Genomic DNA, 22,628 nt, shown 5'->3' with positions numbered 1-22,628 from the left:
TGTTCGTTTTACTAGAATGAAACACACAGGACAGACTGTCAGTCGCTTCACTGAGTGTGGGTGCATGGACTGTTAGGATTCCTTAGCGTTTGAACTCAAAATAATAAGATCATAGAGTAAATGAATTACACTGCGTTAACTGTTGAGTCTAAATGATGCCAAACAAACTGCAGTCGTGGCTTAAATGATTAGAAAATGTTCCTCACAAAAGTTTGCTGAACACAGTTTAAGCCTTAGTTTCAGAAGTCAAGAGGATAAACAAAACGTAAAATGTTCCAACAAATACTTTTTCTGGAAGGTCACTGTACAAAGAGTGACAAGATCCATTCATTTTACATTTTTACAAAAAGCAGACTCTTTTTCACTCTGGAAACAATAGGATAAAATCTGTTATTAATCGATACATATAGTAAAAACAGCAATAAATAAATAAGTCTCACATAAAAAGAAACCATGCAGTAGCAGCAGACTCCGCGGGTTTTCTATTTAACAGGACATTGAATATTCAAGATCAAAATGTCAAATTTACTGCGCTGCAATCTGGTGACGTTTCAGCGACAGGTCATTTTTTTCTAAGAAATAAAAAACATATGTGCAGTTATTACAAAGTGTTGTTATCTACGTCTGTGTAGATCTCCTTCAGTATCATCCATCGTGAAATTTACCAAAGTAAAAATGAGCCTGAAAAGTTCCAGAATAAATACTAATTTTAGTTTTACTTATGAACTTCATTACCGAGTCCACACTGCCCAGTTGTTTTAGGATATTAAAACTCTGTTTAAATGATGAAACTTTATTATTTGACCCTAAGATATTTCATTTATGCAAAAATCTGAGACCAAAGGATTCACCAAGTTAAAGACCTTCTTGGTACTATGTGGAATGAGAATATTTCTTCACAGCCATATGAGCTAAAGTCAGTGTTTCATATGTTTAACCGCTTCACAGTGTGCAGTAAGTAATTATATAAAGTCGTTTAAGTGTCAGGACAAAGTATTGCCAATTTACAATCCACAGATATGCATTTTACCTTTACAATTCTCCCAGAAAAGTTAAGTACACATGTAACTAATGATTTTATACCTGGATTGGGGCACTGACAATACTTGGTTAGGATTGGGGAAAGATACCAGGGTCAGTTTTAAATGTGGTAAAAATCCACAAAGATATGAAAAAATTATGTACAATGAATTTAGTAATACTTAAATGAGCTATGTGTAATATTTCTACTTTAAGATACTGATAAATTATCATTAGAGGATGAACAAATAAAAGTGCTGGCATGTTATGGCTTCTTACCATTATGTTAAATGTAGCTTACACGACATACATCCAATAGATTCTAGTGATTGGTTATTACAGCTGTCAATTAACTATTTTTATATCACCAGAACTGATCACAAATCAGTCTGCTGAAATCTACATAAAAATCACCTTTGGAAAACCTTTCCTGAATGTGTACTGTGAGTTTTGAGTTTGACCCAAGTCTCATTGACTACCATGGAGGGGGTAAGGCTTATGCTCTTACCGCGGCCCACCACCAGAGGGAGGTCAAGAGGTTTTAGCTTCACTTCTGTGTCTATTTTAATACAGTCATGGCCAAGTTTTCCTATCAAATGAAATTTTATTTTAACAATCTTTGCTCCTGGAGTTTTGAGGTACACTGAAGTAGAGTTCTAAGTATTTATATACATATAAAAGTTAATCATGTTTAACTTTTTTTGGCAAACAAATCAAATTAAAAAAAACAAAAAAAACAAAAAAAGAAAACTTTTGGCCACAATAGTTGATATCTAAAGCATTTTGCTTGCTAACCAGTGTACCTAACCAAGGACTACTGCACTCTACTTGCTGTGATTAGTTCATTAGCTACTATTACACTGAAACATCTGCTAATACCACCAACATGCTAACATGTATTTCCTTTTAACTCACTACATCTGGATAAACAGGCACACAAAAATACACAGAGGCATTTCTTTACATCTTCAACTTGAAACATCTGTTTTCATTCCAGATGCTGTCGTATATTAATTTAAACTCAGTACTACATCAGAAGTATTTAGCCTGGTAGCTTGCGTCAAAGCTTAAAACACTAAAAACACACAGCTACCAAACTAACACTGATTCACAGTCTTTTCCTAACCCTAACCAAAGCATTTTATTTCCTTAAAGCTTAAATCTTGGGATGACATCTCCAGTCTCTGGAGTCCTGAAGTTTGAACATCCTTTCCTGCATGTTGAGGAAAGGTGAGCGCATCCTTCAATGACTAAAACAAATTTGCAGGTGTTATTATCTGTGGTTTACACAAATGTAGAAAGGCAAAAATTTGTTCTGACACCTCGTATGGAAAATCATTTTTAGTTAACCCTATAATGCCAAATGTATCATATTTGATACATGAGTTTTGAAGCCCTCTACATGATCAGTGTGCTATTTTTTTTTCTTGAAAAACCTGATTAGATACATGCAATACACGGATAATCCACCAGAGGGGAGGAATTCATTCACCAGAGGCCTTTCCAGCGACACTACAAGACTGTCATTTATGAAGGAGGCAGAACTTTACTGAGTTTGAAATGAAATGACCAATTTGTAAGACATGTTTGTGTTATGTTTTTGTTTGTTCAAAAATAATAATATTTGAGCATTGAAACTTGATGTATCAAATATGATACAAAATTGAAACTCATACATGGAAATTGATATTTGAAAAAATTATTTTTGGTTGTTCAGAAGGACCAATAAAGGCTCCAGTTTCAAAGAACTGGAATTTTCTTTCAATGATTTAATGATTGAGGCTTTATAGGGTTAAATATGACCCTTCTAAAATCCTTTTAAACAAGGACACTCTATTTAATATTTTAGTGACCTTTTCTGGACCTGTGGATATATCCTGGGGATCGGAGCTGATAGGCAGAGTAGGGAAGTCCTATTTTTGATCACCTCATGGAATGTGTTAATAATAACTGTACTAGCCAGACCTTAAAAAAAAAAAAACACACTGGGCACATATTTTTTCCCAATCATTCTTAAAAGATCAAATTATACAGCAGATAAACTAAACCCCTCTGGGTGCTTGCACAGCTACAGTGCCAGTAGTGGTCCTGTTGTCTGTAAGCTTAATTAACATGGCGGTTATTGATTCTGAGTTTATTGAACTGAGTGCAGAGAAGATAACAAGATGTCATGCACCCCACGATGGATGACTCGATAAAGGTTAAAATGGCTGCTTAGAAAAGGTTAGTCTTTGCAAAAAAAACAAACAGTTTGGCTGGAATGCTAATCTGTTCCAAGTTGTATCTACTGACCTTTGAACTGAGATAGATAGATAGATAGATAGATAGATAGATAGATAGATAGATAGATAGATAGATAGATAGATAGATAGATAGATAGATAGATAGATAGATAGATAGATAGATAGATAGATAGATAGATAGATAGATCAATCATGCAGAAGGGTTGGGTTTTAGTCATCTGTAAAACAGTGACAGAAAATAAGACTAAAATGGTGTATGATTAAACACTGAAGTACAGCAAAGTGCATGCTCAAATGGAATTGAAAAATAAATCATTAAAGCATTCTTCCATTAAAAAGAAATGTAACAGTCTTCAAATTTTTGACGTATTCTATCCATAACCAGTCATCAATAAATAGATTCTTCCTTCTGTTAATTTTCTCCAGTATCTACTTCCGGTAAAATCCATCATTTCTTCCTGTTTTTCCTCTCCACATCTTTCTCCTCAGTCCTCCTCTGACAGAGTTTCATGAGGCGTCGATGGTCGGGATTTGCTCTGATCTCTAACCACTGACTTCCTGTCCTGCAGGAAGTCCCGGATCTCTCCAGGCAAACACTGGAACTTCTCCTGAAACTCAGCCTCCACAGCCGCCTGCAGCTACGATAAAAGAAGACAACTGGGAATTAGGACTGGGAAGTATGGAAAAAGTCTCTCTCTTTTTCTCTTTCTTTACTCTCTCTCTTTAACCCCAACTGGTCAAGGCAGATAGCCATCCTCCAGGAGTCTGGGTCTGCTCCAGGTTTCTGCTGTTAAAGGGAAGTTTTTCCTCGCCACTGTCACCAGTCACAAGTGTTTGCTCCTGGAGGATTCTGTTGGGTTTCTGTAAATTGGCTTAGTCTGGTTTTGACCAACTCTATATATAAAGTGTCATGAGATAACTTTTTTGTTGTGATCTGGCGCTATATAAATAAAATTTGATTGATTGAGTGATTTGATTGGTTTTCCCCTGTAAGTCGCTTTGGAAAAAAGCGTCTGTCAAATGCATAAACATAAACATAAAAGTATAGTCACAGTTTTTTTTCCCATATTGATCAATACTTCTGCTCCTTTGAAGAGTATCCTCATGACAAGTGTGGAGCAGACGGTTCATTAGTTAAACTTTAGACTTCTTGCCTGCATCTTTGCAGTGTGTGGTTTGTTTGCTACTTTTAAATAACCAAAGCACTTCCATATAGACACCAAATGGCCAAACAAATTTTGCAAAGCAACATAAAAATGAGAAAATTAGGTAGTGTCAGGCCTGTTGTCCAAGAATGCTCCTGAGTTCCCAAAAACAATATGACCTTTAAAAAAAAATAAAAGGAAATAGAGTTTTCTTTAATCTGGAAAACACTGGGATCTTGATATGATTTTCGCTTATGGTCATTAAAAATGCTGCTGTGAATGAATAAGGAAGAAATGTAGGCTTATGTATTTAAATGAAAGAAAATGAGAGGAAACCTTATGACTATAGATTTTGTTCACTAGATGTACCTGAATGTATCCCGAAGCACCTGTTGATGGCACAGACATAAAGTATGGGGATGTAAGCACTCAGATGTCACTCACTGGCTGGGAGACTGATGTCATGAAACCTCGAGTTTGGCAATTTGGCCACCGCCATTTTGATTTCTACCAACATAAGTGATCACATTTGGACAAGAGGGTGGAGAGTGAGGAGCGAAAGCAAAGACATTTAATAACAGGATGTTTCACTTGAGAGTGACTTCCTGTTTCAGTGTCTTGTTTCAGAAGGTTTCTCCTTTATCCTCTTTAAGTGGTAAGTGGCCATCTTAGTCCACTCATCCCAATGGAAGAAATTATTTAAAGATTTTGTAAGATAATTTCAGCCCAAAGCCACCCAAATAAAAATGACACCAATTTTCCTCAAGCTACATATCCTCAGAATTTTGACATTAAAATGACCTTTCTTTGATACATGGATCAGAAGAAATTTTGAGGCTTCTCTGCAACAAACTGTCAGAAGATCTTGCAACACTAATTTCATCTGGCAGAGGTAAAAAGAAGGTGGAAAATAAATTAAAAGATGGTTAAAATAAAATTATGATACTTACTTGCCAAAAATACAAAAAACTATATTATTACTTCATTACTTTATCTACACAATGTTCTCGACTTCTCTGACCATGCCCACGTAGGACATAGGAAGTGAGTAATTAATGATTTGCAAGTAGAGGATCGTTGATGATACGTGACGAGCTAATGCTAACTTACCAAAAACACTGACCACAACGTTAACTGATGTTAAATGCCACCAAGTAGCTTCAAGAACTTAATAAATATTAAGACAAACACTTGTGTTTGATAACAGTATTATGAACTTTGAATAAACACATTTTATTTCTTTTTATCAGACCATATAATGCAGTACTGAATTAATGCTAACATTAGCTAATTTACTCTGTGCACCAACGTAGCTAAGATCTATAAAGAGGCTCGGTATTGTGAATAGGAACCTATAAATTTCATGACATATGTTGCAAACTGTGCTTTATTCAATAAACTGAAACTGTGACAGACTGAGTTGGAAGGCAGGCCTGTCACAGCAAACACAGACAACTACGATTCCATTCAGAATTGTAGATTAAATGTTGTATAATTCATTAGGGGAATAATATGAAAATTAAAAATTGTTTTATTGCCTGGAGCTGCTGAGAATCTGCTTAATTACATCTGTAAAACAATAAAATGATAAGAAGGTGAGATTATGTAAGCACAGAATTCGCAAGATCCTTCCATGATCAGTCAAACAGTCTAAATTTTCACAGAAACCTGCCACAGACAGATGGGTCGCACATTCATAGATGCAACCAGCTGTTGTTAGCCATTACAGCCAAATTGAAAGGCTCCAATATGGCTGCCAGGGGGCACATTGCATCAGTCAGACGTCCCATTGCTGTTGACGTCAGTGTGGATCCTAAACTGTGTGGGAGTGGAGCAGCAGCTTTGGAACTCTATGTGCTTCAAATTTCTTGCTATGGATTGTGTTAAAGCACCGAACATTATAATGGAACAGTCATTAACACAACAGTCAAGAATGGAAAAAACCCAAAAATACTTTGCATTTTGTATTTTACCCTGGGTTTCTGGTCCTGTATCTCCTGCAGGAGCTCATTGTACTGGTCAACAAGCTGATCGTGGCGCTTTGCCTGCGTCTCCTCAAGCTGGAAGCAGACAAAAAAAAAAAAAAAAGAGACATGAAACATTTTATGTAATCTCCACGGTACTTAGATCCACAGAAAAGCACATCAAAGATCCTGGAGAGTCCTTCATCCTCTGCTCACCCGTTTTATGTTCTGGACTACCTCATTGACATAAGACTTATTGATCTCAATCTTCTCCCTGAGAAGAAACAGACAGATGAGTTGAGTTCTGATGGATTAGGATTTACAATTCAGGCTGTAAGAATCGGTGCATGAAGTGGGAGGTAGAGCAGATGTTTATGTTGAGTTGCGTGGATAAATATGCGTATGTTTATGGATCATACTCCTCAGCCAGATGTTTCTCTTTGGTCTTCGCTTGATTGATCTTCTCGGTTCTTCTTCGATCCATCTGTCTCTTCAATTCTTTCTTCTCCCTAAAGCAGCAGAAAAAAAACAACATTTGTTGTACTAAGTACTCAGGGTTTTTGAGATTAATATATAATTATGCTTTTATAAGGTGAAAATATTCATAGAGACAAGTCATGCAAAGAAAAGTTTTGGAGTTAACCCAGTGGTTCCCAATCTTTTTTGGCTCATGACCCCATTTTAACATCACAAATTTCTGGCGACCCCAGACATTCAAAACAAGGACTTTTTTTTTTTTTGCTAAAATTAATTTGTTTTTGATCATGTAATAGTTTGCTATACTATGTTGCAAATAAACCTTAATTTTAGATGACATTTAGTCTATATAATGTATATTATTATGGACAGAGGCAGTAAAGCCAGGTGTAGATTACTGCACAAAGTGAGAATTTTATTTTCCTTGGTCAGGATATGAACAGTCAGTCCAGCTAGGATTTACAAAGGCTGACTATTAATACTGAACAAACAAGAACTCAAACTATGAATTATGAAAGAGCTGCAGCATCTGAAACCGACCACAATGAACATTTGAAAGATAAACAGTACCACAGTGCTTCAGTTTCAGCTTCACAGTTTGTCATGTGTTTTATTTATTTGGGATTGTCTCTGTCAACTCACCATATATTTTTTGTTAGTAAGTTTTTTGTTTTTTTTTAACAATTACTAGAAATTTCAGCCGACCCCATTTGACTTCCAGCCGACCCCACATGGGGTCCTGACCCCAAGGTTGAAAAACACTGAGTTAACCCTTAGAATACAGACTCAGTCTATAAATGCTATAAAAAGATTTTGTTTTGCTTCAAATATCATAATAACTTGAACTATATGTGTGAGACCAAGATCTTGACATTTTAGGCCTTACTTGTCACAGATGTCTTTGAGTTTCTTCATTTGAGTGTTGTGACTCTCCTCAGCCAGGTTACTCAGCCGTTCTGTCAGCTGGAAAACAAAAATCACAACCCTGGACATCATTTATTGACTTTAAGTAATTTATTTATTTGCTTAAAAACAAGTATTTCTACTAAAAGTATCATTGCTCAGAATAAAGAGTTCTAAATTTATGCCAAAGATGCGAAGGCGTTGGATTGCCGGGGGATTTATGTGACCGCTAGAGGGAGTAGTGAGTGGCACTGAAAACTAATACTGCAGAACAAAGCTTGACAATATGAAAATTTCAAGTCAGAACTGGTTAGAGACAACATTTGAAGTAAAAAAAAAAAAAAACGTGGCAAATTGCTACAAAAAAAAAAAAAAAAAATAGAGGCATTGCCATCGTTTTCAGCACTGGACACAGCTCTGAAGTAAGAGTTTGGAGTTTGGTGCAGCGTTTGATCCACATGGGTGAGTTTTACGAAGCTTATATAAGTACTGTATGAAGTTATTATGTGATGTTATTCTCTTCACTAAGTTGGCTGTTTGTTGATCCATGATGCAGACTAACCTGTGACAGTTCTGACCTTGTTTATTGGAGTCCAAACAGATCTATTGACAACACAAACTATACAGAAAACAGAGGTGATTTGTGGTTTTGCTGTGACTCTTTTCTGTCTCAAAACAGAGCTAAGCTAACAGAGCTGTAATGTAAACTACTGGCTAATGAAGTAACTTACATGAAGACTAATACATCAGTGTTATTTTGACTGTCTAAATAACCAGCCATGAGTTATTAGTTTTAAATTTAAAATACCATACACTTGTGTCAGTTTGAGGCCTTAACATTGTTCATATATGAAAAGAGTACAGAAACAAAGAGGCAAAAATCTTGTGCTTTTCGTCAACAATTTTCAGTCTAAAATGATAGAAGTGTAGCTCTGCTGATGCACAGTGATGTTGTTGATGTTTTATCAATATAAGTTGTTTGACAGTAGCTGAACTGAACTGTTTTTAATATAAAATGCTGCTCTATTGCAGGGAAATTTTGTGTCAATCAAACAATATTACATAGAGTTTCAGTTTATGACACTATGAGTTCTTTGATGTACGTTCACTGGCATCGCCTGGAGCCACAAAACGAACCAGAGCGGTCATTAACTTTATCTGTAACACCTCTGCTCTTCCTGCTTTTAATAATCAAAATGTCTTCTATGAAACAGGCTTATGACGCAAACAAACTAGGTGATCGAACTATGGGTAAACAAGCAAATTAAGTGTTATGTGAAGTAAAATGACTGTTGTTGTTAAAGGAGTTTGGTGATTTAACAGCTTCAGTTTCCTGTCAGAACTAAAGCTGTTGGATGATAAACCCAACTGTATATACAAGGTGTCCCAAAAAAATGTATACACACTTTAAATAATTGTAAAGTAGGTTTTTATTAAAATTCATTTAATTTTCAAAATGTATTAGAATTTACAAACATCATTTTATTGTTTTGTCACCACCTGTTCTAAAACTGACGTCCGTTCTGGTCCAGACACTGCTGACAACACCAAGCAATGGAATCGCACACATCACCAAACAGCTCCCTTGGTATTTGTGTACATTCACGTTCAATGGCTGCTCTCAATTCAGTGACTGTTGCAGGTCTCATAGCTTTGTCTTTTAGGTATTCCCATAAAAAAAGTCTAGTGGTGTGAGGTCTGGAGAACGCAGAGGGTATTCAACGAAACCCCTCCATCCAATCCACCTGTTTGGTAAGTTCACCAGACCTCACAAAAGACTTTTTTTATGGGGATACCTAACAGGCTAAGTCTACGCTATGAGACCTGCAACAGTTGCTGAATTGAGAGCAGCCATTGAACGTGAATTCCCGTAAATACCAAGGGAATTGTTTGGTGATGTGTGTGATTCCATTGCTTGGCGTTGTCAACAGTGTCTGGACCAGAACGGACGTCAGTTTGAGAACAGGCGGTGACAAAACAATAAAATGATGTTTGTAAATTCTATTATATTTCTAAAATTAAGTGAATTTAAAAAACACCTACTTTACAATTATTTAACCCTTTCATGCATATTGGTCACTACAGTGGACAGCTATTCTACATCTGTTCTCTAATATATTCATGGGCTTTGTTGTTTTAGTTCAATATGAGTTAACTCAGTGGACACCTATGCATCATCCCATACACTGACATTCATACCATTACTATAACTTTGCTGCTCTTGATAAACCTGATCTGCAGTGACATGTTTGAGTGTAAATCAATTGCTAATAAAAAATTGCGCATATGATAAAATGTGAGAAAACCTCAGATTAGCTGCATTAAAAATGTTTTGATTTTGTATATCACTTTCTGATATTCAAAAATTAAACACATGGTGTCCAGCGGAGTGGACATTTTTGGAACTCCACAAAAAATTATGAGGGTAGATTTGTTTCTTTATTGCTTTAACCAAAAAAAAAATATTTTCATAAAAACAAAAAAAAACAAAAAAAAAAACACTTCAAAGAAAAAAAGTGTTCAAATGCAATTTTTTGGATCGTAAATTTTTTTTTGCATTCAAACCCTTTTTTTAATTGAATTTTTTTACTTAAAGCAACAAAGAAACAAATCTACCTTCATAAAAAACAGGTTTATTAAAAAAATTCAATTGCATTGTTTTTTTCATGCCTAAACAGGAATAAAAACACTCAGGAAAAAAATCTCAACTAAGGTTCACATAATTCATGCATGAAAGGGTTAAAGTGTGTATACATTTTTTTGGGACATCCTGTAGAAAACTATCTACCTACACTGTACCTCATTCACTCATTCTCATATATAATCAGACAGCAGCAGTCACTGGGGGGCCGCTGGATGTTGACTATCTTGCAGAGGAGCTCTTCAATAAGGTGGCGCCGGGGATTGACAAGGTAAGGTATAGAAGAGAAAATGCACATACAGAGTAGAGTGTAAACTCTAATGTACGGTCATGTTCTGTGACAGTGACAGCATTTTTTGTGGGTCTTATCATTGCACTTATTTAGAAAAACATTAATATCAGGGCATCTAATACAGGGGTGTCAAACTCATTTTAGTTCAGGGGCCACATTCAGCTAAATTTGATCTGCAGTGGGCTGAACCATTAAAATAATAACATAATAACATATAAATAATGTCAACTCCAAACTTTCCTCTATGTTTAAGAGCAAAAAAAGTAAATTTACATTGGGAAAAGGTTTACATCTAGAAACTATCCTTTCCGACAATGTGAATAATATGAACAAACTGAAAAAATAAGTGTAATTTTAACAATATTCTGCCTCAGTTTATCATTTACACATGTACATTATAACTTACAGATCACAGTGGATCTACAAATACACAAAACATTTAGTAACAGGCAGAATATTGTTAACATTGTACTGACTTCTCTTAAAATGTTTCAGGTTGTTCATATTTGTTCAGATTATTCACATTTTTTGCGAAATTATACTTTGTTTCAGTGTAAATACATGAAAATATTTCCATTTACTCAGAGAAAAATTTGGAGTTGTCATTATTTATAGTTTATTATGATAGTATTTTACTGATTTGACCCACTTGAGATTGGTTTGAATGTGGAACCTGAACTAAAAGGATTGTTAATATCTTCAGTGCAATTTTTGCATTTCACAAATTCATCCCAAGGGCCGGACTGGAGCCCTTGGCGGGCTGGATTTGGCCCCCGGGCCGCATGTTTGACACCTGTGATCTAATACATAACTTGAGATCAGTTATGTAATAAATCCAGAGACATCCACTTGGGTTCAGAATCAGGGTCAGCATTAGAAGTAGAAGTGTGTTTGTTTTTCAGTTTGTTTTACCATTTTAATATGTTCTCTCTGTAGGTATTTCTGACTGTAGTACTGTTCCTGCCTCAGAGTCAGAAGCTGCTGCTGCTGCTCATCTCTCAGCTGCTGGAGGCGCTCGTCTTTCTCGCTGTCCGAACATGAGTTTCTGATGCACATGCATGAAAAACAAACACAAATAAATATACACATCTAATACATAAAAGGCTAGGAAATTATAAACTAGTAGTAAGTACCAGAGAGATAATAATACAGTGGAAGCTCGCAGGATGAGTTTAATTCGTTCCATGACTGTGCTCGTTTTGTGATTTACTCATTTTACGAATCAATTTTCCCAGCTGAAATGAACTGAAATATAACAAGAAAAGCACTTGGAGAGCGCAGACCTCCGCCAAGACAGATTTGCAACCCCCCCCGATCACCACAAAAATTTAATCATTTCTTCCTTGTGCCAGTATCTACATTTCATGAAAATTTCATGAAAATCCGTCCATAAGTTTTTGAGTTATCTTGCTAACAAAAAAACATGCAAACACACAAAGCAAAGTGATCACAATACCTCCCCAAAAACCACCCAAAAAAATTTTTTAGGGGTTTTTAAACAGCAAAATGCAGTTAGAAAGAAAATAAAAATGATAAAAACAAATAAACTGGTTTTATTTTGTGCGCGAGGAAGAATGGGGAGGAGGAGGAGGAGGAGGAGGAGGAGGAGGGTTATTCTCTGGAAGGAGAATCTCAAAACATCAGGTAGTAGAATTTCTGGTGTTTTCTCTTTTCATTTAAATTGTTCTTTCTGACCTCACTTTCATCACTGTCTGCACTCACAGGTCATTTCATTAATACATCTATCCAGAGAAATCTGCTTTGTTCTGCTTTTTAAAATGTTCAGAAAATGTGCCAGACCATTGTCATTAAATAAAGGAGAAGTACGACCTCATCTTAATTTATATGGATGATTTTATTCAACAAAACCAGAAACCTCTGTCCACATTGCCAACACTTCTTCTAATTTACTTGTAGATATAGCCTCCTCAACTACACTGACCTCGTCTGGGAATTTTCTACTCTCCTCCTTCATCTGAAAGCTGGTGCTCCTGAATGTGAAGGGAGCCTGTGAAGGCTGCACCTGTTGGCAGAAGCACCTGCTCGTACGGCAGATTTACACTCATATTTCGACACAAAAATTCTCAAGAGCAGCAGCTCGGTGCACTCGTACTGCGAAGATCCACTGTAACTTTGCCATCTCACTGTATATTTTTGTGTGTGCAGTGTCTTATAATGAAGCTGTTTGTAATGTTTGTTGTTTGGATTTAACATTTGACCAGTGTTGTAGAGTAACAAAGTAATAATTCTTCATTACTGTACTCAAGTATGTTTTGGGAGAATTTGTACTTTGCTGAGTATTTTTTATTCTGTTTACTTTCACTTTTACTTCATTACATTTCCTAACTAAATTGCATATTTCTGCTTCAATACATTTTTAATGCACAGTATTGTTACTCATTACAAAATGGAAATTTGTTGTTTTCACCGCTGAGATTCCCGGTGACTGCAACAAAGTCAGGAAGCTGATTTACCATTGGGCCTGATCGCGTAATGAACAATGGCTAAAATTTACTTAGGGTGTAAAATGAGTGGCCATTTTTGTAAAAAAAAAAAGTTGTAAGAAATGCATAGAACTGTGTTGAAATAATGCTAATACATTTGTGCACAGACTACTGATATTATTTGACAGTGGAAGCTATATTGTCAGAAATATTGGATTTTGAATAGCACGTGTATGTGAAAACTTTTGCTGGTGGCCGGATGTGACATTACCCATGATGCTCTGGTCAGTACCAGTACTTTATTAGTAATAAACTTATATACTTTCTATTGCTAATTCTCCTCTTCATAAATGTTAGTATTGTGGATCTAAAACAATAACAGCCGACACAAAAACACTAATGTGGCAGTGGACGGATGTGACATGGTTGTTACAGATCCCATCATACTGATGCTCGGCAGCCATGTCACAGTTTCCACAAAAGATCCCTGTGCAAAAACTAGGATCATAATTATTTATTGTATAGTTTATCATCATACTAAAGAGTAAATAACAATATAGACTTGTTATTTCTTTTTAAAAATGCTTATTATTAGAAAACTGTTGATTTAAAAAGTGAGGTGTGACATTCTTAATGTATGTATTGGCGTAACATAAGCAGGATGGATCAGCACCATACTCCATATTGCAACCTGTAAGAATAAAACATGTGATATGTAGTATAAAATCTTGTAAGAAAAACTGAGGAATCTAAAAGAACAGAATATTTGTTTTTCAGGTAAATTCAGTTAAAATATAACTCGGCCATTTGTGACATGAAAATATAGCATTAATTGTGATGAAATTGGACATTTTTGAGCTGAAAACATAGTTCATATGACCATCAACATGTTGCAACAGAACTGAAATCCTGTAAATTTGCATAACTTGCATTTACCAACACAAAGTTCCTTTGGGAATTCACTTAGATTGATTTCTTATGCACAAAGACAGAAATAAGACCTCTAAGCAAATTTTAGCTGACAAGTACAAATGACAGTGCACACTCAACCTGTCAGCAGTCTATTGATGTGAGGAGCAGCGTAATATTCAGAATTCTGACTGCCTTCCTTGCACTTTTGCTTCTATTACTTGAGTACATTTAATTGTAGATTACTTGATATACTTAAGTACAGTAAATACTAGATACTTAAGGACTTTAACTTGAGTAGTCTGTCAGTTGGTGACTTGAACTTCCACCAGAGTGACTGTTTAGTAGGATACCTGTACTTCTACTGAAGTGTGACTTTCCAGTACTTTATACAACACTGCATTTGACATGTGGTTACTTAAGGGTCAAAACACAGCAATGTTCCGTCAGAGAGCAAACTTTAATTGATTGCCATTCCAACATTTACTTCAATATAAAGTAGCTCCTTGTTTTGGATAATGCCTTATGGTCCAAATAAAGCCAAAATGAATTTAAAAGTAAAAATGTGGGTCATTTAGCAACACTAATCTCTCAAATTGTTGCTAAAATGTCCTGTCAGAGAGATTTTGAATACTGTGTTTTGACCCTTAAATAAAACTTGTAAGTCAGTAAATATTTTAATTGTCTTTGGGGGTGTACGTGCTGTGGTGTTGGATGTTCTTAACGCACACAGACTTTATTCTCTACTCTAAAATGTGTGTTTTTGCGTGACGGGGTAAACCTGCTTTTGCTGCACTGTCTTGCCATCTTCTTGTACTTGTTGTTGAACTCTCGGAGGAGCTCTGAGGTTTTCTTCTGGTGTCTCCTCACTAGGTCCTTCAGCTCTTTAAACTGACGTCTCTGCTCCTTCTGGTAGACCTTGGACTGCTGCAGACTCTCTATGGTGTACCCTGGGACATCTGCTCATACATACCATTAGACAACTTAAGAATTAACACAGATTCATACATAGATTTTTCTGAACACAGGTTTATATGTTATGTGTGTACTGATATGACCTTAAAAGACGTAACAACTTGTCTTTTTCTATATTTATTATATCTTGGAGAGAAGAATGCAATAAATGGACTAGGTGTAATACATAATTGTGATTATGCTGACTTCAAGAGTTTGTGACTGAGTTGTTTTGTGATCGTATGTGTGTGTCCGCAATGTGTAGCACTGTTGTCCAAAACAAATTTCCTGTATGGGACAATAAAGTTTATCCTGATCCTGATCCTTATCTATCTCAGCTGAATCCTCCAAATACATATAAAGTAGTACATCTTAGCCTTTTTTAAGAGCTCAAAAATATATAAACAGATATTTTTGTGGCTTATGATATGTATTAACAAGACTGAAGCAACTAAGAAAACCACTGGTTCCAAAAACGTGTTACGCAGCCCACACACTATGGTGGAACAACAGGGTGTGGTTTTGTGAATATTTCTGGTCTACTATGTTGCCACTTATTGTATGATTGGGACTAATGTGCAAGCCATGAATCTAGTATTTTAACTGTAATTGCACAACTTGAATGTGTTAAATGTAACAGAAACATCTGGCAGTAATGTAAGTCAAATGGCAAGTTTTAGATTCAGCACTAGTAAAAAAAAAAAAGCACTGGTAATTACTGACCGATTAAAACACTTAAAACCAGATCTTCACTCTTTGGCGCTGACTTAGCTGCATCTGAAAAAAACAAAACATAAAGGAGATAAAAGGAGATAATCGACATTCCTGAACTTCAATCAACATCTACTTTATCATTGTTTAAAAAGCATCTGAAAAGGACTTTAATTCATGAAAAAATGTAAGGCTGTGTATCACTCGATTTGTATTTGATGATTTGTAATGTGGATTACATTTTTATTGTTTTTACTTTAGTTTATTATGTCAGTTATATTGTATTTTTTAATTTATTTTTTTTTGTGTGTATTGTTCATTTCGGGGGAGGTATACATATAAGCCTTCTTTTTGGCTTCTAACCTCTCCTGCACAATTTTGTTACTTGTTTGAATGTTGTCGCTTTTTCTATTGCTGTTTTATTTTGTGCAAATAAATTAACAAATTAACAAATTAACATTTACATTTGTGAAGCGCTTTGGACACTAGAAAAGTGTGGAAAAGCGCTGTATACACTGTAAGACCGGATAAGTTGAGTTTACTTAAAAAATCTCAGGTAACTTGTTGCCTTAAAAAATTTAAGTAATGAGTAATGAAAACTAGAGTGTATTAAATTTAAATGCTTGATTTGAATGGAATTGCTATTTTAAGTACAACACACTAAATGCCAAGTTCATTTAACTTAAAATTTGTTGAAATGTCAGTTGCTTTGTATAATCATTAGACTTAATATCATCAGTTCATTTTATTAATTTTCAAGTTGATTTAAATTAAAATCTTTTGCAATATAAATGGCTTTGTCTAATTTTTCAACTTAATATATTGTAGCATAGATGAAAGTTGGGCAGGAAGTTATCTTAATGTAATTTGCCAACACAAAAAGTGCTTTTAATTTATCAACGCTCTAAGATTTCCACTACACAAGAACAATCATAGATGAACAGTAACTCCATTATTCGGCCTATGGCTCTCACTCATGGTGCAGCTCCAAAAAAATACAAAAACAAACACAAAAAGGCCAATAAACACTGCCATTCACACATTAAATCCAAATTAACACTAACACCACAACCCTGCTGAACCCCTGCACATAAAAAAATAACACATTTTCAACAACATGCCCAATACCCACAATGCAATGCAGAGATAAAAAGGTGTGGTCATGACTGAAACTTAGTGATTTAATTCCATTCAACTTAAACTTTTTCGTACTTTCAACTATGTCTACAAATTAGTAGTAGAATATACTGAACATTTTATAGTAATGTCATAAAACTTAAATCATTTAAGTATAATATAATTAAAGCATTTTAGTAAATACAAATTCTGGGCTTACAGTGTAAGTGCCGACCATTTACCATTAAAAACTGAAAGAAAAAAAAAAAAAAGACACTAACTTCATCTATGTATTTTGAGAACTCTGACTTATGAATGGATACTGAGACCCAGTCCCAGTTGAGCAGTGGTTTCATACTGGGCCCAGGCCTCTGAGTTCATCTTTTCTTGTTACTGATGTTGTACTCATTTTGTAAATTACACAATGACCTTGCTCTTCCTTCTCATGTCAAAGCCTCCATGTTTACAACTCAGATGGGAAGTTGAAGTAGATCTACGCTTATGCTCAGGAAAACAGGAAAACAATAATGCCCTGAGAGTGGATTGTAGGAAAAGCAATCAAGTAAACTTTATTTCCTCTGTTAGATGTCAGCAGATTACACTGATTTTAAGTGACAATGGGGTTTGCAGCAGCCTAGTTCTATTTGTCTGTGTCTGTTTGTGAGTCTCTAACCACTGAGCTGTTCATTTCTTGGTCAGTCTGTGTTTTGTTTGGTTGTTGTCTTAATAAACAGGGACAGTGTTAGGGAACTGCAGCTTGGAAACGATAGCCAGCGGTTCGTGTATGTGTGTGTGTATGAACAAATTAGATGTGCCCAGAGCTAATTAACTGTATAGGTTTTATTTTACTATACTGTAGGAGCCAATTTCAGTTTGTGCTTTTGCTTGTCTTTACTCTTGCAAATACCACGTGGCACATGTTTTGTTTTGATTTATTGACTTGAATGTATTAAAGGACATAAGAAGAAACGACACTGATCGTATAAGGAAAACAGTTTTTTGACAGCGCCCACATACAACAGGAGAATGAACCACTCTATGCTTTAATCGGTTCAGTAAATGGAATTACATTAAAGAGAACACTAAGAAGTGAATATATGCTCCTTATTAGTTTGAAAATTGGTGATATAGTCACTATTTCTGTCGTCACTACACTACTTCTAAGACACGTGCACTGTGAAAGAGGGTTTTGGGGGTTGGTGAATACAAACTATGGAAATCAGTTACATTTTAATCAACAGAAATAGTTAGCCAGTGAAATCTGTTCTGACTGGTTAAAGTCTACTTATTTGTTAACAGTAGCAATTGCTACTTAAAATAATATAATAAAATCTACCCCATAATATTGTGACGTGAGGAACAGCTGGGGGGACTTTCCCAGCATGCATTGGGACAAACTATACTCAGTGCCAATGAAAACGCAACACTTGAAGATTCTTACATTATTTTAAATCGATGAGGATTTTTATTCCATAAGCTCTTTGGAATTAATCATAGGCCGTTTCTATACAGTAAAAATAAAAAAATCACATCCAAATTTGTTGACAAAAAATAAGGATAAAGAAAGAAACTCAAGGACCCCCAAAACCAAAAGTCACAAAGCGGTCCTGGAGATGCTGCAGCTCAATGTAGCGATCCTGCTGTGGCGTGGTAACACGTGCTCGTCCAGGGCGAGGTCCGTCTGCAGTTGAGCCAGTTTCTTCATGCCTCTGTTGCATCCTGACTATGGTGGACACATTGCATCCAAAATGGCGCGCCACCTGCCGAGCAGAGATTCCGGCCTCCAGGAGCCCCATAGCATGGCATCTTTGGTCACGTGTCAGTCTAGGCATCGCTGAGTTATTGCAAATGATTTTCCTGCTTTTCAGCTTGCCTTTATATACAGAACATGACCACTCCTTAACTGACCACAATTCCTTAAGTTGAGCAGTTCATTGTTGAGCAATGAGAAAAACAAGTCTTATGAATGCAGACAAGTTCATTCAAGCGTGACAATAGCTCAGCCCGTCCCAGGTTGTTAAGAAATTGTCTGGGATTATCTTATACAGGTGAAACTTAAACATATTGATGCAGCTCAGGAACAATAAAACACATTCAAGTGTTGCGTTTTCATTGGCACTGAGTATAGTTGGGACAGTTTTTATGTGTTTTACAGTGTTGAGTACTGAGCTAATAATAAGTGTTGTTTTTTTATATATAGCACAGTTATGGTGTGTTTGACTGGTTTTATTAGTTTTTTTGTTGAATGAATATTTCTATCGAGTTGCATATTCTTGCACCATGAGCTGAGCTGCTTCTAAAATACAAGTGTGCCCAAGAGAGCAGCAGAGAGAGAGAGAACGAATCTTCAAGTGATTTGTTGGACGTACAGAAGAGAAACTGCTGCAAAAGTATCGAACTCATCACACTAGTATCGATCCAATACCAATTCACACACACGTTAATATCGATACTATCAATATTTAGATTGATACTCCCTGCCCTAAATTAAGTAGATGAACATATTCCTATTAACAGCTGAGAGTTAATATTACTCACCTTTTATGAGTTATTTGTTGTGTAATCTATTGGGATATGTTAGGTGGATTTTACCTAATTTCTTTTAGCGTGTTATAGCTGTTAAATTTAGTCACATTTTACTCAAAATATGGGGTAAAATCTACTCAACCAAAATGAGTGCAAATTGTTACCTCACTTTTATTGAATAGATTCTAAAGGTTTGTTTTTACGGTGTGGCTGCAGCTGCAACATATCGACTGTTTACATTGACTGACTGAAGCTAATCGAATATTATTGTTAGTACTGATGTAATTACTGAGCTACAGAGAAAACATTCAATATTTAGAATAGTGAGGATGTTTAAACTATTCAGACTAAGACAATAAAGCAGCTGCATTGATGCTAAGATCTCTATAGGCCTGTATTTCACCCACATGGAAAACTGATCAGGTATCAATAAAATCTGTAAAGAATCAGACCAATTGGTAGACTCGATATTGGCACAGGCATGAGTAAAACCTTCTCAGTTCCCATCCCTATACTTACTATACCAGGACTACAAATAGGTCTGTGCTTTTGTGTGTATGATTATGTTACCTGTCGAAGCTGCCTGCTGATTGGCCGCTGAAGCTTTTGGAGTTGTAGCGATGGGAGTGTGGCCTGAGGGACCTGATGTGGGGCTCAGACCGTTTTCCAATGGAGCTGACCTCTGATCATTCTTACGCTCTGCACAGCTGTCTATCTCATCCTGTATAAAGACACCAAAAAAGATGATCGATGCATGTTGAGCCGCTGAATCAAATATGAAACAGTGAGACTCGAGGCTGACCTCAGTCTGCGTGTCCTCCTCTCCATCCTCTAACGTCAGAGCCGCCAGCTGTTTAGACCTCTGCTCCAGGAGGTTGACGTATCGAATAGGGTTGGACAGAGCCTCTATCACATCTGAGGAGCAAAGAAGTAAAAAACAAATGAGTCTGTGTCAGAAAGTATAACCCAGTGGTTCCCAGCCTTTTTGGCTCATGACCCCATTTTAACATCACAAATATCTGGCAACCCCAGACATTCAAAACGGAGACTTTTTTTTGCTAAAATGAATTTGTTTTTGATCATGTAATAGTTCGCTATAGTATGTTGCAAATAAACGTTTATTTTAGACAACACTTAGTCTGTATAATGTATATTATTATGGACAGAGGCAGTAAAGCCAGGTGTAGATTACTGCACAAAGTGAGAATTTTATTTTCCTTGGTCAGGATATGTACAGTCAGTCCAGCTTGGATTTACAAGGCTGACAATTAATACTGAACAAACAAGAACTCAAACTATGAATTATGAAAGAGCTGCAGCATCTGAAACTGACCACAATGAACATTTGACAGATAAACAGAACCACAGTGCTTCAGTTTCAGCTTCAGTTTGTCATGTCTTTTATGTATCGGGATTGTCTCTGTCAACTCACCATATATTTTTCATAAGTAAGTTTTTATTTTTATCAATTACTAGAAATTTCAGGCAACCCCATTTGAATTCCATGTGGCCCCACGTGGGGTCCTGACCCCAAGGTTGAAAAACACTGGCATAACCTGTTATATCTTCATCCCATACTGCTGTATATGGATATACCTATGGTTATATCCATGCTATTCTATAAATACTAGGCCTGTAACGGTACACGTACCGAACCGTTTCGGTACACACCTGTTCGGTTCGGCACACAGCTGTACCGAAACGGCACAGTATGTTGACAAAAGAAAAAGGAACGAAAGATGTCGTTTAATGCGGAACTTTAAATCCGCGCAAGTTTCACACGGACATGTTAAAGGACACGCACATTGACCCAAAATACCAAATAGCAGCTGATATAAGGTAAAAAACAAAACAAAACAAAAAAAACAAATATGATGTGAACCTGGAAGGAAGAGACTGAAGACCCTCCACCATCAGTACAGTCCAGTTTGGATCACTTCAGGTCCCGGTGAAAGACAACAACGAGGAAAGAGACGGAGATAAGACGGACGTTGTTTGGCCCCTAGGAACTACGGTAGTTCTAAAACACACTGGCTCTCTCTCTCTCTCTCTCTCTCTCTCTCTCTCTCTCTCTCTCTCTCTCTCTCTCTCTCTCTCTCTCTCTCTCTCTCTCTCTCTCTCTCTCTCTCTCTCTCTCTCTCTCTCTCTCTCTCCTCTCTCTCTCTCTCTCTCTCTCTCTCTCTCACGCACGCTGTATAACAGAGGAATAAAACTCGGAGTTGGCCACTGACAGTATATAAAAATAAAGTTTCACTTTCGTTTCACGCCAGCGTTAGTTACGTTAGTTATGGACCGGACCGCACCCCCCGGCTCCGACCAAAAAAAACAAAACAAACAAACAACAAACAAACCATCCCCCAGACAAATCGTACGTTCCATGCGCGCGCACACTCAAACACACACACACACACACACACACACACACACACACACACACACACACATACACACAAGTACACACAGTGTCCTAAACAGTTTGTTCTCTGTCCTAAAATAAATAATTTGGTTCAGTTTGTTGTCAATGTTGCTCTTCAGTTTGTTTAAACAGAATACCAGTTTACCCTCCTGTTAATGTTGCACTTCATGCAGAATTTTTTTGCTGATATTTTTCTGCAGAATGTGAACTGACAGAACTGTGATTAGATTTTTCTTGTTTGTTCAAAACTACCTGTCAGAGAAAAGTGCAATACTAATGTTTAAAATACATTTAGTCATATTAATAATTTATTTTATTTTCTATTTGATTTATAGCAGCAGAATTATATTATTCCTGTTTTTCTATATTCTGTTGTGTCCAAAAATTGGGGGAAAAATGTTAAAAAATTCATAAATGTATTAAAGACATTTTGAGGGGTTTTCTTTCTTCCTGTACCGAACCGAAAAAAAACGAACCGTGGCTTTGAAAACCGAAAACGTACCGAACCGAAAATTTTGTGTACCGTTACAGGCCTAATAAATACCATGGACAAATAAACATTAATTTGTAGCATGTATTGTTGTAGTTGTAGAAATTCTGCAGAAACCCATGCACTTTATGCCTAGACAGTTGACAACAGTGTTTTTTTATTTGGTTGTAACCTTGTGGTGTGCAGTGAATGTGTGAGACTGAGTGACTGGTACCTGCAAAAGTGTCTGGGACATAGTCTTTGACCTCGATATAGACGAACACAGCTGGTAGAACCAGAGGCTGGTTTTTTTCATTCCTCAGGCCGATGTAACGATAACCTGAGGGAAACACATGACTGCGTTGTGACCAAGAAACAACAACCACAGCTTGAAAGCG

The 22,628-nt window shown here is 36.3% G+C and overlaps 1 protein-coding gene across 1 annotated transcript in view; it reads right to left on the bottom strand.

The window, feature by feature from the left end:
* Positions 1-2,811: 2,811 nt before the first annotated feature.
* plcb1 (phospholipase C beta 1) overlaps positions 2,812-22,628 on the bottom strand; it is a 72,688-nt gene continuing 52,871 nt past the window's right edge. The window contains exons 22-32 of the mRNA XM_030156818.1: positions 22,466-22,570; positions 20,148-20,260; positions 19,916-20,066; positions 15,716-15,769; positions 14,820-14,997; positions 11,598-11,730; positions 7,736-7,812; positions 6,792-6,881; positions 6,589-6,646; positions 6,382-6,468; positions 2,812-3,901 (exon numbers count right to left, since the gene is read on the bottom strand). Of these exons, the coding sequence (XP_030012678.1) occupies positions 3,749-3,901; positions 6,382-6,468; positions 6,589-6,646; positions 6,792-6,881; positions 7,736-7,812; positions 11,598-11,730; positions 14,820-14,997; positions 15,716-15,769; positions 19,916-20,066; positions 20,148-20,260; positions 22,466-22,570 (1,199 nt within the window). The 3' untranslated portion in view covers positions 2,812-3,748. The remainder of the gene's footprint in view (positions 3,902-6,381; positions 6,469-6,588; positions 6,647-6,791; positions 6,882-7,735; positions 7,813-11,597; positions 11,731-14,819; positions 14,998-15,715; positions 15,770-19,915; positions 20,067-20,147; positions 20,261-22,465; positions 22,571-22,628) is intronic.

This window comes from Sphaeramia orbicularis, chromosome 15 (assembly GCF_902148855.1).
Source record: "Sphaeramia orbicularis chromosome 15, fSphaOr1.1, whole genome shotgun sequence".
Lineage (NCBI taxonomy): Eukaryota > Metazoa > Chordata > Actinopteri > Kurtiformes > Apogonidae > Sphaeramia > Sphaeramia orbicularis.
This window is presented reverse-complemented; position numbering and strand designations above follow the sequence as displayed.